General features: G+C 47.4%; 1 protein-coding gene across 1 annotated transcript in view; it reads left to right on the forward strand.

Annotated features, from left to right (window-relative positions):
- LOC135221193 (putative pre-mRNA-splicing factor ATP-dependent RNA helicase PRP1) overlaps window positions 1-17,349 on the forward strand; it is a 171,045-nt gene that overhangs the window by 11,784 nt on the left and 141,912 nt on the right. Inside the window, exons 2-5 of the mRNA XM_064259015.1 lie at window positions 114-371; window positions 627-938; window positions 1,478-1,627; window positions 5,238-5,268. Coding sequence (XP_064115085.1) covers window positions 114-371; window positions 627-938; window positions 1,478-1,627; window positions 5,238-5,268 — 751 coding nt within the window. The remainder of the gene's footprint in view (window positions 1-113; window positions 372-626; window positions 939-1,477; window positions 1,628-5,237; window positions 5,269-17,349) is intronic.

The raw sequence follows: 17,349 nt of genomic DNA on the forward strand, positions 1-17,349 counted from the left end.
GGCATCTAAGAAATAAGGCTGGTTACATATCACATTGAAGAACCCTTACTATACATCTTTCTGCAGAACTGTATAACTATGGTATATAAACTAATTTTTTTTTTTATCACCAGGTCATCTTGCTTGATGAGGCTCACGAGCGTACTTTGGCAACAGACATACTTATGGGTGTGTTGAAGGAAGTGCTTAAGCAAAGATCTGATTTGAAACTGGTTGTTATGTCAGCTACACTAGATGCCGGAAAGTTCCAACACTATTTTGATAAAGCTCCCCTTTTGAATGTACCAGGACGTACCCATCCTGTAGAGATCTTTTATACTCCAGAGCCTGAGAGAGACTACCTTGAAGCTGCCATTAGAACAGTAATTCAGGTATGCCCTTCTGCTTGTTTTGTTGATCATACAGTTTGGATTTTATCAGAAGTCAGCTCTTAAATTGTGTGACCATAGAGTATTCAATATTGAATTGTATTGAAGTTGCATTGTGAATTTCAGGAAAAGAATTCGGAATCACTGCTGCTGTGCTTTAGATTACTAATTAACCCTTTATACAGTACTGTGTGTTATATTAAAGTTTATGTTAACTAAAGATGTAATGAATATTAGTTTGTGTGTGTACCTTGACAGATTCATATATGTGAAGAAATTCCTGGTGATGTCTTGTTGTTCTTGACTGGTCAAGAGGAGATTGAAGAAGCATGTAAGCGCATTAAACGTGAAGTTGACGCATTGGGTCCAGATGTTGGGGATTTGAAGTGCATTCCCCTATACTCAACATTACCCCCAAATTTGCAACAACGCATTTTTGAGCCACCACCCGCTAATAAACCCAATGGAGCTATTGGTCGGAAAGTAGTAGTGTCAACCAATATAGCTGAAACTTCGTTAACAATTGATGGAGTTGTTTTTGTAATTGATCCTGGTTTCGCAAAACAAAAGGTAAGTAGAAGTTTGATAAATATTTATGATTTGAGATGTTGAAGTTTAGTATAACAAGTATGGAAATAGATGAGAGTTGTATTGAATAAGTGGAATAAAGGTCATCTTAGAAGTAGCATTTTACCCCTAATGTAATAAAGCAAATCAATGCTCCTTGTGTACATTAATTTTTAATCATTTGGTAGTCTGATGGTAGACCATGTTGTGTGGTTTTAGAAGTAAAACCCCATAGGTTTTTTAAGCTTATTTTCAGAAAGCTCAAAAGGTACCTCATTTAAAATTAAAACTGAAAGTTATCCCTTATATTTCTGAGTTTTACCCTCCTGGCATCTTGGAGCCTAGCTTGTTATTTTTATTTTCTTCTATGTGTCTGCAGACAGGGTTGAGAACTATCATTTGTAGAATTAGTGATGATTCTGTCAACTGTTTAAAGTTTGCTGTATGTTTCTTGTGCATTTATGTATGGACTTTGTTTCATATTTAGAAACATGACACTTTACCCAAATAATTTTTACATATGTATAAAATTCTTTTTGTAGGTTTATAACCCTCGAATTCGAGTGGAGAGTTTGTTAGTGTCTCCTATAAGTAAGGCATCAGCACAACAGAGGGCCGGCCGAGCAGGACGAACCAGGCCCGGAAAATGTTTCCGTCTCTACACTGAAAAAGCCTTCAAAAATGAAATGCAGGTATTGATTGCAGATTTGTTTTATGAATAAAGTTCAGGAACTCGGCCATCTCATTTTGACTAGTAAGAATGGAATGATTCAAAATTGTAGCTGCTCATATTTACAAGAAATCTTATAACGAAAGAAGAATTGTAAATATATGGTTACCATTAATTTGTAAGCATTTGAGTTTGTTGTGTCTGTCTTCACGTGATCCCGCATATCATGCGACCCCCAAATTTTCACACTCAAAATACAATTTTATCACGTATCTCACGTATCATGCGAGTTAAATTTATGAGACCAAAATTTAACAATAGGCTAACCTCTTTTCCACCTCTTCATCAATTCCATTTTTTAGTTAGCCTAACCCCTTTCCCCCCCATCTATTAATCTATCCCATCCTCTGGTTAAGTTTAAAAAGTAAAAGAGAATGCAAAAAGTATCAGTAGTAATGATATACTTGTTTTTTGAAAATGCATACAGCCAGAAACAGCTGATTTGCTGTGAACAACAAATCTGATAAAAACAGCCTTTTTGCTTGCATTTCAACCATCGTACGATAGTAAAACATTACCGTATTTATGTTACAAATGACGTTAATGAGAATAGGACTGATATATTTTTACATTACAGGTAGTAATCGCCTTACTACCGCAATTGGTTACGAACAACCAGTCATAAATCGATTTGGACATAAGAATATTATAGTGCTAAAGTAGCCTACACTAGGGTAATCAGTACCATCTTTATATATGGGGTAGCCTAGCCTACACTACACAGCATACTTTATACATACGCATATGGCATACTAGATATTAATTTCAGCTAATTCTCTAGGTTCAATGCACTTTGGCTTATGATGATTCAGTACAAAGAGAAATTGAATAACATTTAACAAGTTAGCCTCTCCTATATGATGATGATATCAGGGTACATATATCATATACGTATATACGAATACAGTAGCCTAGCCTTCAGTATACTTTATACAGTGGTACCTCGACATACAAAAGGCTCAACTCACCAAAAACTCGAGATACGAAAGCAAATATGAAAAATTTTACAGCTCTACATACGAAAAGTTTTCAAGATAAGAAAGGTTGTTGCTGTAAAGTCCCTAGATTCGCCCGGACCACTGAGAACAATTTTAAAACTCCCGCGCCGCCAACTGAGTAAAGTTGCCACCATCCTCCCGCTCTCCCATTGGTTCCTGATGCTAGTCACCCCATAAGATCCTGCTCTCCTATTGGTCAGATTTTTCTTCTATTTCTTAGGAAACTCTAAGAAACTGGCTCCTTCGACGATCAGAGGATATAGAGCCATGCTCTCTTCGGTTTTTCGACATCGAGGTTTGGATATTTCCTCCAATTCAGATCTGTCGGACCTCATTAGGTCTTTCGAAACCACTAAGCTCCCACAAGATACAGTGGCTTGGAACTTAGATGTGGTGCTTAAGTTCCTCATGGGGCCACCGTTTGAGCCTTTGAAGTCGGCTTCACTCAGGAACTTGACTAAGAAGGCACTCTTTCTTATTGCACTAGCTTCTGCTAAGCGTGTCAGCGAATTGCACGCTATAGACAAAAGAGTCGGTTTCTCTCAAGGCAATGCTGTATTTTCGGTATCTTTGACCTTTCTAGCCAAAAATGAGAAATCCTCTAATTCCTTGGCCGAGGAGTTTTGTGGTAAGGAACTTATCTGATTTGGTTGGACATGAGGAGGAAGAAAGGCTCTTATGTCCAGTCAGGGCTATTAAGCAGTATCTGTTTGCCACTAAGGGTATTAGAGGACAATCTTCTAAGCTCTGGACCTCGGTTCAAAATCCCTCTCGTCCTCTCTCTAAGAATGCTATATCGTTCCTTATTAGAGAGCTTATCAGGGAAGCTCACTCGCAGTCCGAGAACGACAATCTTTCCGTTCTGAGAGTTTTAAAGCTCACGAGGTTAGAGCAGTGGCAACTACTTTAGCATTCAGAAAGAATTTATCTTTAGCTTCGATTCTTCAGAGCACGTTCTGGAGATCGAATTCGGTTTTTGCGAGTCATTATCTCAAAGAGATAGAAACGGTTTTCGAGAATTGTAAAACGTTAGGTCCGGTGGCGGTTTCTGGCATGGTGTTGGGAGAAACGGCACAGGGGTCGTCACCTCTATGCTAACTTTTCACCTTGAATAGGTTGTCGAGTTCAAGGGAAGCTGGGGGTACTGAGTACCTGGGATACTCACCAGTCTGTTAGGTCAGATTTTACAATGGTTGGGTATATATGTTTTTAATCTGGTGTTGGTGACAAATGTTTTGTATGATTGAATTTCTGGTCTTAGCCCAGGGCAAGGGCAATCTTTGTTGTTACTATCCTCCGTCAGTCAGCCTGGACTCGCTTGAACTACGGAAGGATTCCACTCCTGTACAGGCTAACTTTGGTCAAATTCCAATTCCTCTACAATAGTAAGAAGAGCACCGACCAGAGGCAGTAACAGTCTGCTGTAGCTCTCTTACAAGGTAAGGTACAACAGACACCTTGAGTGTTTACTGGTATTGCAATAAATGTAACCATTTAAAAATACTAGTGGTCCACTGAATCCACCTTCCCATAAATGTGTAATCAGCTCTATAATTGTTCGGTAAGACACTACAATAAAAATGAAATTTTCATTATTAAAATGAAGTTTTATTGTATACTTACCGAACAATTATGATTATACCCACCCTCCTCCCCTTAGGTGGACGGACGGGCAGAAAGAATTGGATTCACCTGGGCAGTTGTACCTGGTTCTCCCGCGAGTGGAGGGAGATGACGTCATCACCACCAGTGTTGGCGACGCCGACGCGCTAAATTTGAATTTTTAGTATCCTGCCGCTCGTGGAAATCACGGCTCTATAATTGTTCGGTAAGTATACAATAAAACTTCATTTTAATAATGAAAATTTCATTTCAATATGATCCTGACTGAATTTGTGGGTCATCAAAAATTGTAAAGGCCCACCATCTGATGCAACACAGGTTTCGTACAGAATCTGAAGACATCATATGAATAGAGAAAGCCAATGAAACCAATTTTTCTATTTGATTTTAAGATGTCTTTACCATCTTGAAGTCTCATAGATCTGATATATGTTTCTGCTTTTATTAGAAAATCTTTAATATCACTTGCATTATTCTTCTGAATTGGGCTTTTTAAATCCTTTGGCATTTATATTTCGAGAATTTAATATGTCAAATAAGGTGTTGAATACCATAATGAATTCAGTAGTAGCTTCACTTCCCTCAAATTCACTTATTTTTTATTTTTTCATCAAGGCATTATAGTTTCAGTAAATGTGTTAACTGTCTGAGGATAAAATGGAGTACGAAATTATCTATACCGTAAGCAGAAGAGTACGCACACAAGAAAACTATAAGAACAAATTAAAATAACATAGTGCATCAAAAATAGAAAGTGTGACACCTTAGTCATCGCAAGGTCGTGCACCCATGGTCGACCCAGGGATTCAGTTGCCACTCCCAATATGGTGGCCAGCGACCTGAGTGGCTTCACTTAATCCGCAGTAAGGCGTCTCCTAACTATTATTCCTCCAAGGAACAAACTGCTTTTTATTTGGACCAATACAACTTTTAGTTATGTTTATGTTTTAGATCATCACATTTACTGTTCTAGACAGTAAAGGTAAAATTATGTAGATTATGAGAGAGAGTTGTCCTTACATAAGAGAGTAAAATTTTTTATGAATTATTACGGAGAAAGATAGTGAGAGAGTTACATGAAAATCAGTGATCTCTAATAAGCAACACCCCACCTGTCACATTACGTGACATATTTGACAGCTCTGGCTTGAGCTTCTTGTGGAGGTAAAAATAAAAGGTGAGGGGAAAGGATTTTCCTTACACATTTTTTAATTACAGTTATATTATTATTATTTGAAAATACTAAAAGTAAACATATACAGTAGAGCCCTGGATCTCGATGCTAATCCGTTCCAGAAGAAGCAACGAGATGCGATTTAATAGAGATCTGAATTAATTTTCCCCATAAGAAATAATTGGAAATGGATTAATCCATTCATGACCACCAGTTATTACCGTAACCTTGCCTTTTTATACGAAACATTACACATAAATTATAATTAAATAAGTTCAGTGTTAAATAACATACTGTACTATTAGACACACTTTTTTTCATTTTTAAATTGATACAGTATCAAAATAACTAGCCTATGCCCAATGTGGCCATATTACTGATGGTTGACTGAGCCTCATAGGCTAGGCAAGGTACCTATTATGTACTGTAAGGGGTAGGCACATTGAAAATCGAGCCTAATTATTACAGCAAATGAATAAGATATTAAAGATAAGCCGAATTATGTCTATCAGAAATTTAAGAAAAATTACCTAAGTTACGTCACCAGCTAGTGGCGTGAGCAGATGTAAACAAATCATACAGAGTCTACAGGAATACTGTATATAAAATCACTTCAAAAAATCTTTTAATAGACGTGTTCCAACATGTTATACAAACCTGAGGTCCTTTACTAAGGAATAACTATTCAGTGCCAGCTGGACTGGTCGTAAGATTTACTAAGAAGGTAGTTCGGGACTAACTGCTTGTCCGATGGTCGGGAGTCACACCCGACTGGAGGTAAACATACCGCTTTGCTTTCGACCGTCGTCTGGTGACATGTGCTCGCCTTTCTGCCCGCCTCTGTTGGGAGATTGTTATCAAGCTTACCTACTTTTCATCCTGTTTCTTAATACTAGTGTGAAGTGATTGTAAGTACACTTTTTATTATTTTTTCATTATTTGTGGTATTGCGTTGCCGGATTTAATATGCAGTCCCACAAATCGGAGAAGCCCTCTCGTCCCCCATCCAAGTGGAGAGTGTGCCCTGGAGTGGGAGGCCGTAAGTGTGGGGCTTTCAGGTCCAGCGATGCCGTGGACCCTCATCCTTTGTGTACTAGGTGTTTAGGGCGTGAATGCTCTCGGTCCTTGGTCCTTGACTTGTGATATTTGTGTCTTGGTTGTAGGAGCAGTGGGAGCTGTACAACAAGAGGAAGAAGCCACCTAGGGCCGCCAAGGTGTCGTCGGGAAGTTCTCCCTTGACACCTCTGCTGACTAATATGTCATCTTCTTTTCTCCCTCCTCGTCAGCTCCCACGTATGGCTTTCTCCCCTTCAGGGGACGTGTCCCCCTCTGCCTCTTTGCTCGATTTGTTGAGCACAGAGGAGGGAGGGCGACACCCCGACCTGGAGTTGTACTCGTGGTCTTGTGTCCACTCAGGGTTGGTTCCTTCCCCCTCTGAGCAAACAGGAACACCCCCCTCCCCCCCATTAACCCAGTGTTGCTTCCTCAGGTGTGTCTGCCTCTGCGGGTGGGGACCTTCCAGGCACTCCGAGTATTCAGGGGCTCATCCATCATCTTGCTGCATCCCCGATCACTCCCGGGGTGGAGACGAAGACGACCGCGACCGCCTCTACACTGGGTTATGCTGCCCTGCCGCACCTGGTACATACTCAGCACATGACCGCCGTCACCCCCTCGGCTGCGGTACAAGCTCCGTTGCGGTATGGAGCTGGTTCCTCCTCCACCTGGTTTGCTGTCCTCACTCCGCCCCCTGACTTCGACTGCACAAAGAGCTCACCCTTGGATCGCCCTCTTGTTGCCGTCGCTGTACCTGCTGCCCCTGTTCCTCCCCGTGGAAGTGCTGCCGCTCCCGCAGGTCCCTCCAGCCAGGTGGAGTTGGGCCCCATTGCCACCGCAACCGCCCCAGCTCCAGCCTGGATGGGAGACTTGTCTGCTGTCCTGAGGTAGCTGACGAAGAAGTCCAAGAAGAAGAGGAAGGTGTCGTCGTCGTCTTCTGCTGCTTCTTCCCCTTCGACTTCCAAGGCCCCCCAGCCGAGACTTCTAAGGGTCTGTCTCCCTCCGGCGGGACAGGTGGATCTTCCGTTAGTCCTCCTGTTCCTTCGGGAACAGTGCCCGTCTCTCCTTCCTCAGGGAAGAAGAAGACATGGACCGTGGAGGTACCAGCTACTGCTGGTACCTCCGCTCCCAGCTCCAGAGGTTCCACCTCTGGACAGGGAACCGTCTCGGCCGCTCGCTCGCAAGTGTCACTAAGTGTACGGTCACCTACCGGTCATCGTGCAGCTTGGAACCAGACGACTGAGTACGCTCACCTTCAGGATCCAGGCACGGAGCGGAAGGATGCCAAGAGTCACTCAGGTGACTCTTGCCAGACCGGTGATCGCTCGCGCAGCGATCGTCCGGTTCCCAGGGTTGATGTGACGGTCCCACCAGAACGTTCATGTGTTGAGGCTGGGAAGAGGTCCCCCCAGTCACCTGGAACAGCTTCGGTTGCTTCTGGGACGGTGGCGTGTCGTGAGGACAGTGCTCGCTCTCACCATGTCAGCGGACGCTACCAATCACCCAACCGTTGCTCCTGCTGGGACCAGAGAGCTCGCATGGCTGGTAGCAGCTCCCTGACACACAAGACTGACGCTACCGTCCTCAGTCCAGCGTTTCTCCAGAGGCAGGCCACTGGTCCAGGCATGCAGCTCGATCACCACCGCGGGTTGGTGATTGCTTGCAGTCCTCCCAGCCTGCCGGCTCTGCTGGTAGGCAGGGTAGGAGCGTCAGGTCTTTCTCACCTGTCCATTCAACCTTCTGGGGCTACACCGGGAGGAGCAAGGCGAACAGGAGTGACGTGAGGAGTGTGCTTCCTACAGTCCAGCCACGAGAGCCTGCAAGCCTGGCTCGGTCCTAGGACCGAGCAGATCGTACGCTCAGGTGGTTGGAGGAGACCACAAGGGGTCTGGCGAGGTTCTTCCTCCTGAAGGAAGAGTGTCTCAGGAAGTGATCGGCCTGGATGGATCTGACAGTCCATCACCTCAGGACGCGATCACCCCCAAGATACAGAGGTCCTTTGCAGAGGTCATTGCGCTGACCACCTCGGGGAAGGATCGTGGTTGCTCCCTCTGACCCTCCATCGAGGTTGGAGTCGTTCTGGGCTCCTAAGAAGGAACCCAGAGCGATGGTGGGACTACCCCGGTCTTCCTTGGCGGACGGTGTGTTGGACCAGGTGAACGCCCTTGTCTCTGGACAAGAGGCCTCACTCAGGGCCAGCAGGTCGGACAAGCTGCTTCCCCCTCCTCTGCCTCGTCAGCGGCGTTCCTACGTGTCTTCGGTAGACCAGGTGCCGACCAAGCAGATTGACCTAGAGCTAGCTTGTCTAACTCCGGGAGTGCCTCTGCATCACCTGCTGTCTGAGAACCGCAGCAAGAGGCATTGGCCCTGGAATCCACTGCCATGGTAGCTTTCCAGGCCATCTCCTGGCTGGATCTGACGTCCCTCACGGTATCCAGAGTTGCAGCCTCCTTGGGAGCTATTGTTCCTGAGGAGGACTCGGCATTCGGGAGACTGCCAGTCTGGAGGTAGGGCCATCTCCTACCTCGCCCACCAGACTGCCAACCTGTGGGCACCTGGTTTTGAGGAGACGGGACGCAGTCCTGACTTGCGTAACCAGAGCGGCCAGTCGAGATGTGACGGGTCTACGCAACGGACCGTTGCTGGGTTCCTCCTCTCTCTTCCCCAGAGAGAGGGTGGACACTGTGGTGGAAAAGAGGAGAGCTGAGGACAGTGACCACTTAGTACACCAGGCAGTTACGTAGACTTCTAGGCAGTCTCGTTCAACTGCGGCTAAGCCTTGTAGCTTAGCTAGCGCTTCCTCCGCTCCCAAGACGTCAGCACCATCGAGGGTAGCACGAGGAAAGACCCAACCTTCCTCTTTCGCTTTGAGAAGTGAGTGCGGCCCTCCTCTCATGTGAGGCGGGCTAAGCGGAAGGGGAAGAGAGGGAAACGCTAGGGACTGCGTTCCCCCTCAACTGCTGCCGGAAGTTGGGGGGTTGCCTGGTGAGCCATTGGGGAACTTGGCAGCGCTACGGAGCTGAGACTTGGGTAGTGGACGTCCTTCGGGAGGGATACCTACTGCTCTTCGAGTCGAGGCCACCCCTCACCTCGCACCCGGTCCATCTTCAGACATACGTCCCCGGTTCTGCCAGGGACGTAGTGCTGACATAAGAAGTAAAGACCATGCTGAGCAGAGGAGCTATGGAGATCGTGCGAGATCGGTCACCGGGTTTCTACAGCCGACTTTTCCTGGTGGAGAAGTCTACGGGGACTTGGGGACCGGTGATAGAATCTCTCCCCCTTGAACCGTTTCGTTTGCCAGACTCTGTTCACGATGGAAACGGCACGCTCGGTGCTCGACTCCATCGGGAAGAACGATTTCCTGCATTCAGTGAACCTGAAGGATGTGTATTTTCAAATACCCACCCACCAGTCCTCCAGGAAGTACCTCCACTTTATCCTCGACGAGACAGTGTACCAATTCAGGGCACTTTGTTTCAGTCTGTCAACCGCCCCAGAGGTGTTCATGCGAGTGTTCACTCTGGTGTCGGCTTGGGCCCATTCGGTTGGGATATGTCTGATGAGGTATCTCGACGATTGAATGGTCCTGGCGAGCTCCCGCTCATAGTTGCTACAGGACAGATAGACTCCTCGACTTATGCCGCAATCTGGGGATCGTGGTAAATGTCAAGAATTCAGATCTCGAACACAAGCAGAGGATAAAGTACCTGTGCATGCTGATCGATATGGTAGCAGCACGAGTCTTCCCCGCAGACTCGCGGATCAGCAGGTTCAGGGGCAGCCAGACGGTTCCTGTCATGACAGGAACAGTCAGCTCAGCAGTGGCAAGTCGTGATCGGTCACCTGTCATCACTAAAGAAGTTAGTCCCTCACGGGCATCTTCACCTGTGGTCTCTTAAGTGGAGAGTAAAGGAGTGCTGGTCACAGGCACGGGATCCACAATCCTTCCTGTGTCCTCTCACGGAGGAAGTAAGGCAGGACATGGCCTGGTGGCTAGACGACAGGAACTCTTAATAGGAGTGCCCCTGCGCACTCCCCCTCTGGAGATGCCTCTGTTCTCAGACGCATCGACCAAGGGTTGGCGCACACACCTGGAAGAGTTGCTGGTTGCTGGAGTGTGGAACCATCACGACAGGCACCTTCACATCAACTTCCTGGAACTCATGGCTGCATTTCTCGCGCTCCAAGAGTTCCGGGAACGACTGGTGGGACACTCAGTGGTATTGATGAGCAACAACAACACGGTAGTGGCATACTAAACAAACGGGGCTTAGTGTCCCTCCTATTACACCAGTTGGCAATGCAGGTGCACGAGTGGGCAGTAGTTCACTCGATAGAGCTGTCAGCCAGATACATTCCAGGCAAGAGGAATGTAGTGGCAGACAAGCTCAGCCACCAGAATCAGGTGATTGGGACCGAATGTGTCTCTTTACCCAGACGTGGCGGAAAGGCTCTTCAACCTGTGGGGGCGTCCAGTAGTGGATCTGTTCGCCACCCGGCACAACAGAAAAATGATATTGTAATGATACAATTAAGTTTGTTCATACTTACCTGGCAGATATATACATAGCTGATAATTTCCGACGACCGACAGAATTTAAAACTTACGACACAGTGGGAGTCAGGTGGTTAGTACCCATTCCCGCCACTGGGAGGCGGGTATCAGGAACCATTCCCATTTTCTATTCATAATTTTTATTTCCACTGTCTCCTGAGGGGAGGTGGGCGGGTAATTAATTATATATATCTGCCAGGTAAGTATGAACAAACTTAATTGTATCATTACAATATCATTTTGTTCATGCAACTTACCTGTCAGATATATACATAGCTGAATCCCACCTTTGGTGGTGGGAGACAGAATAGAGGATTTAGGAAACACATATATGCAGATATTTGATATCTTGGTTCCTTACCTGTTAGCATAGCTGGCTTCGTGATTACTGCCACGTAAGTCTGCTTGTGCTACTAGAGTTGCCAGCAAGGTAGAGACCTATGAAGCTGGTGCACTCCAGATGATCTGTCAACAGGGGCGAGACCACGACGTGACTAGACCATGGACCATACTAATGAGGGCAACGAGGCAAAAATACCACCACCTGGCTTAGTTTACCAAAGGTATCCCACTTAACTAAGCTAATGGAAGGGAGACCCGCCCCAGGCGGTCACCCCACAACCATAAAACACAAGTTAAAAACCCCCCAAATCCCTAAAGGATAGGATGAGTGTTACCTCCTGCCCCCAAAACAGTGTCTGCAGCAATGTATGGTCCGAGGGAGAAGCAATTTTCGTATGTCACTTTCACCTCCCGCAGGTAGTGTGAAGCGAACACCGAATTGCTTCTCCAAAATGTGGCATTCAAAATATCTTTGAGCGCCATATTTTTGTGAAAAGCTACCGAAGTAGACAATAGCTCTCACTGTGAGCTTTGTTCACTTTCAGAAGCTTCAAATCACTATCACTGCACTTATCATGAGCTTCTTTAATCGTATTTCTGATGAAGAACGCCAGTGCGTTTTCGACATAGGAAGATCAGGTTTTCCTCACTGAACACACAAATTGTCAGATGAACCTCTGCAAGCTTTAGTTCTCTGCAGATAGAACTTTAGAGCCCTGACAGGACACAGGAATCTCTCACGTTCATTTCCCACTATATCTGACAACCCTTTGATTTCAAAGGTCCTCGGCCACGGGTTGGAAGGATTCTCGTTCTTTGCTAAGAACGTGGGACTTAAAGAACAAACCGCACTACTGTCTGAAAACCCAATCTGCTTGCTAATGGCCTGGATTTCGCTAACCCTCTTCGCCGTCGCCAGAGCGGTTAGGAAGATCGTTTTCTTCGTCAGATTCCTGATAGAAACTGAATGAAGCGGTTCGAAGTGACTCGACATCAAATATTTGAGCACCACATCCAAGTTCCACGAGGTACTTTAGGCTGGATGACCTTCTTAGTCTCGACGATCTAATGAGATCATGAATGTCTTTATTATTAGTCAAATCGAGTCCTCTGTGCCTGAAGACTACAGAAAGCACGCTCCTGTAAGCCTTTAATAGTTGGAACAGCCAAACTTCACTTCCTCTCTCAGATAAAGAAGGAAGTCATCTATCTGGCTCACAGAGGTTGTGGTGGAGGAAATGCCCTTCTTCCTGCACCAGGATCTGAAGACAGCCCACTTCGATTGGTACAGAGCGATTGAGGAGGGCCTCCTTGCGGTGGCAATCGCCTTCGCCACAGGTCTTGAAAAACCCCTCGCTCTGGCCAACTTCTTGATAGTCTGACGCAGTCAGACTCAGAGCGGGGAGGTTTTTGTGGTACCTCTCGAAGTGGGCTGTCTGAGTAGATCTTTCCTTAAGGGCAGAGTCCTCGGAAAGTACTACCAGGAAGGACATCACCTCTGTGAACCAGTCGGCTGCCGGCCAGAAGGGGGCGATGAGTGTCATCCTCGCTCCTTCCGATGCCGGCGAACTTCCTCATCACTTCCCCGAGGATCTTGAGCGGGGGAAAAAGCGCGTATATGTCTAGACCCGACCAACTCCAAAGTAGGGCGTCTACTGCGACTGCTCCCGGGTCCAGAACTGGGGAGCAATAGAGCTGAAGTCTTTTCGCCCTGGAAGTTGCGAAGACATCCACCTGCGGACAGCCCCACAGGTCCCACAGCGACTGGCAAACCTCTTGGTGAAGGGTCCACTCTGTCGGCAAAGCTGTCCTCGTCGACTGAGAAGGTCCGCTCGAACAATTTCTGTACTCCCTGACACGCAACCTTGGTCATGGATAGGTGACCTTCTTCGCTCTTTCTCCCAATAAAAGGAGTTCCTTTGCGATGGCAAACAGAGAAGGCGAGTGAGTTCCCCCTTGATTTCTTAGGTATGCCAGTGCTGTGGTGTTGTCCGAGTTGATCTGAATGACTTTGCCGGATACTTCTTCCTGGGAAGAACCTGAGAGCAGGTAAAATTGCTGACAGCTCTTTCAGATGATGTGCCAGGGCACCTGTTCCCCTCTCCAGGTGCCCGACACTTCTTTCCCTCCTAGTGTTGCTCCCCAACCCGTGGCGACGCAGCGTCGGAAAACAACACTAGGTCGGGGTTCCGAAGTTTGAGGGAGAGCCCTTCTGCGAGCTTCCGTGGATCTGACCACCAACTTAGGTGATCCTTCACCTCTCTCGTTAAACACAAGGTCGCCTCCAGATCTTGTTTGTTCTTCCAACTGTTGGCTAGGAAGAATTGAAGAGGTCTGAGGTGCAGCCTTCCCAGAGAAACAAACTTCTCCAGTGAGGAAATGGTCCCAAGCAAACTCATCCATTCCCTCACCGAGCATGTTTCCTTCCCCAGAAAGGTTGCCACTTTTTCCAAGCATTGAAGTTGTCGCCCCTGGGACGGAAAAAGCCCGAAAAGCCACTGAGTCCATCTGAATCCCCAGATAGACTAAAGATTGAGAAGGAGTCAAATGCGACTTATCGAGGTTTACCAGAAGCCCCATGGGACTTCGCTAACGACATGGTCTTGTGCAGGTCCTCCAGACAACCGGTCTCGCGATGAAGCTCGAATAAGCCAGTCGTCTAGGTAGAGAGAGATCCTTATATTCTCCAGATGAAGCAGCCTTGCCACGTTTTTCATCAGGAATGGTGAAAACCATCGGCGCTGTGGTCAGACCGAAGCAAAGTGCCCTGAATTGGAATACCTTCCCCTTCAGGACAAATCGCAGGTATTTCCTTGATTGGGGATGGATGGGGACGTGAAAATACGCATCTTGGAGGTCTAGTGAGACCATCCAATCCCCCGGTCTCAAAGCTGACAGCACAGATTGAGGCGTCTCCATCTTGAATTTCTTCTTTATGACGAAGAGGTTTAGGCTGCTGACATCGAGGACGGGTCGCCACCCCCCCCGAATGTTTCGGCACCAGGAACAGACGGTTGTAAAATCCTGGAGATTCCAGGTCGAAGACCTGTTCCACCGCTTGCTTCTCGATCATTTGTTCCAGCAGATCGAAAAGCACTTTCTGTTTCTCTCCTCGATAAGAGGGAGACAAATCCTTTGGTGTTGAGGATAGCGGGGGTGACTTCAAGAACGGGATCCTGTAACCTTTCCTCACAAACATCTAGCGACCAAGGGTCGGCATCTCTCTCTTGCCAGGCTTTTGCGAACAAGAAGCCTGGCTCCTACCGGCGTCTGAAGGACTTCCAAATCACTTCTACTCTTTGACGGAGCAGGGGTTTTTCCTCTGGAAGAGCCTCTTCCTCGGGAGGCTGTTTTCGAGGAAGATCCAGCACGAAAGGGCTTCGGTTTCTTGTAAACGAAACTCCAGAAGATGAAGCAGCTGCTGGTCTTCTAGAAGACTGAGCCAGAAGATCTTGCGTTGCCTTCTCCTGAAGGCTTGATGCTATGTCCTTAACCATAGTCTGGGGGAAGAGATGGTCTGAAAACGGAGCGAAAAGCAAGTCCCGCCTTTTTGCCGCTGGAGAGACGGATTTGGCTGTGAAGTTACAGAAGAGTGCTCTCTTCTTGAGAATCCCCGAGCTAAAGTGAGTAGCCAACTCCTCAGAACCATCCCTGACGGCCTTGTCCATACAAGAAAGTACACTGGACAGCTCCCCCAGACTAATAGTATCAGAACTCCTTGACCTGGCATCTAAACTCCAAGACACCAGTCGAGAAAGTTGAAGACCTCTAGAGTCCTGAAGAGGCCTTTTAGATGGAAGTCGAACTCGTTATGGGTCCAAGTGACTTTTGATGAAGACAGAAGGGCTCTTCTGGAGGCGTACCACGATGCTCCCGAAATCACCTTGAGCAGAGGCTGGTAGTTTAACACCTACGTCCTCTCCCGTCTCATACCACATGCCTCCTTTACCGCAGAGTCTTGATGGCGGTAAAGCCAAAGAGGACTTTCCTGACGCTTTCCTCTTCTCCATCCACTCATGGACTTTCCGGAACGCTTGCTTCGTGGGAAAGCGACTTCTTCATTTTAACGAAGCCCGATGCCTTCGATGCTTTAAAAGAAGAAAATTGAGAAGGGGGTAGTACGAGGGGCTTCCGGTTGAAAAGTTTCTCCAAACTCCGACTGTAGAAGACGCATCAAAACTTTATAGTCCGATGAGACAGGAGCTGGTTGCTGCTCTTCCTCTGCTTCGACTAAATTATCGCTAACTCCTTCTCAGAAACTGGAGAAGTAGGAGGAAACTCTGAAGAAAATTGACGAACAGGAAGGGTTCCTTCATCCACCTGAACTTGCGTTGGTGAGGAACTGGCGTCCACCAGCGCGCTTCTTTGGCGTCCGAATCCACACATTTGGCGCCGACAGGAGTGCTGTCCGCCTCTGACATCTACTAAACACGCCTGGCGTCCACTGGCGCACACCGAGAGTCCACTAGTGCACGCTTGGCTTCCACTGGCGCGCGCCGAGCGGCAGCCAGAGCGCGGCTGCTGTCCACTGGTGCACGTTTATCAAAAACACAGGTGCGCGTTTGGCGGCAACGGAAGGCGGCGCTCCACTTGCACAGAAGCGCGCTCAGCGTCCACCACTCGCTTGCGAACATTCGAAGACTTGCGAGCGGGAGATATCTCATCCTGAGAGCGAGAAACGAACTTCTCACCCTCCTCTAGAGAGCTGCTGGGGAGCAGAACGAACTCTAGAGGGAGACTCGAACGAAGAGAGAGGGAAGGCGAGCGAGAGAAACCAGCACGGTCCTGACTTCTTAACAGGAAGCTTCTCATCCTTTCTACGACGCGGAAGAGACTCTCTAGAAGCAAGAGCGTCCTGAAGTTGCTGCTGCAGTGACTGAATCATCCATCCTTCTTGGTTGGCGAATCTTCCTGCTCCGGGGAGGGACTGATCCTGTGAGCAGGAGAGCGGCGAGGGGACACCTTCCCTCCTCCTCCCAGGTACGGCCTCCTCCCGAGCTCTAGAGCGACTGTATCGCTCGCCGAACGAACTACCTCGAATCCAAGTCCGAAGACTCTCTCGCCTTTTCTGCGGCGGAAAAGCAGCGAACGCACTGTCAGGAGAAGATCGCAAATTCGGAGAACTAGGACGTGAAGCGTCAATATCACGCGCCGTCCTTTTCAGCGGACGGGAAGCACCGTGAGAACTCCACCCTTTACGTGGGGATGAAGCCTCCGATGACGAAAAACACTCCTTGAGGAGACGTGCCCGTGCACGCTCCCTGGCAGTGTGGGGGATTTCATCAGTAACTGCCGAAGGCACGCCAGATCGGTGGGGGTTCCTTGTAACCCTCCTTCGGCTTTCGACATGCTCCCTCCCCAGGTCCTGGGAGTCAAGCAGAGGTCCAGGCCTAGAGGCGAACGAGGCCGATCTGACGCTCACTACACAAGGGGTATCACTGCACTTTGCACATCACTTTTGCTCTCAAGAGCCACACTTTCGATTCTAAATTACGAATCGACTCCAAAATTAAGGATAAAGTATTACTCTCTACTGACACTGTTTCAGGGCCCGGAGGCAACACTACAGGGTTAGGAGCATTAACAGAAGGAGGGTTAACAGGAGAAACATTAATTTCTTGGCACACCTGAAAAACACTCCTGGAGGAAGACCTCCTTAACCTATCCTTTTCAAGTTTCCTAAGATAGGTATCATTCGCCTTCCACTCAGAATCTGTTAATCTTTCGCACTCCTTGCAACGGCTTTCATACACACATTCATGCTCCCTGCAACTCTTACATACCGTATGTGGGTCTACTGAAGCTTTCAGTAGCCTACCTCTACAATCAGTCCTAGAGCAAAACCTAGCGCTAGCTGTACTAGACCCTGACATATTATCCAAGAGAAGTCCAAACCAAAATCAAATCAATCCACTAATAACGTGTGCCATAGC

The sequence above is a fragment of the Macrobrachium nipponense genome, chromosome 2 (genome assembly GCF_015104395.2).
Source record: "Macrobrachium nipponense isolate FS-2020 chromosome 2, ASM1510439v2, whole genome shotgun sequence".
In the NCBI taxonomy this organism is placed as follows: domain Eukaryota; kingdom Metazoa; phylum Arthropoda; class Malacostraca; order Decapoda; family Palaemonidae; genus Macrobrachium; species Macrobrachium nipponense.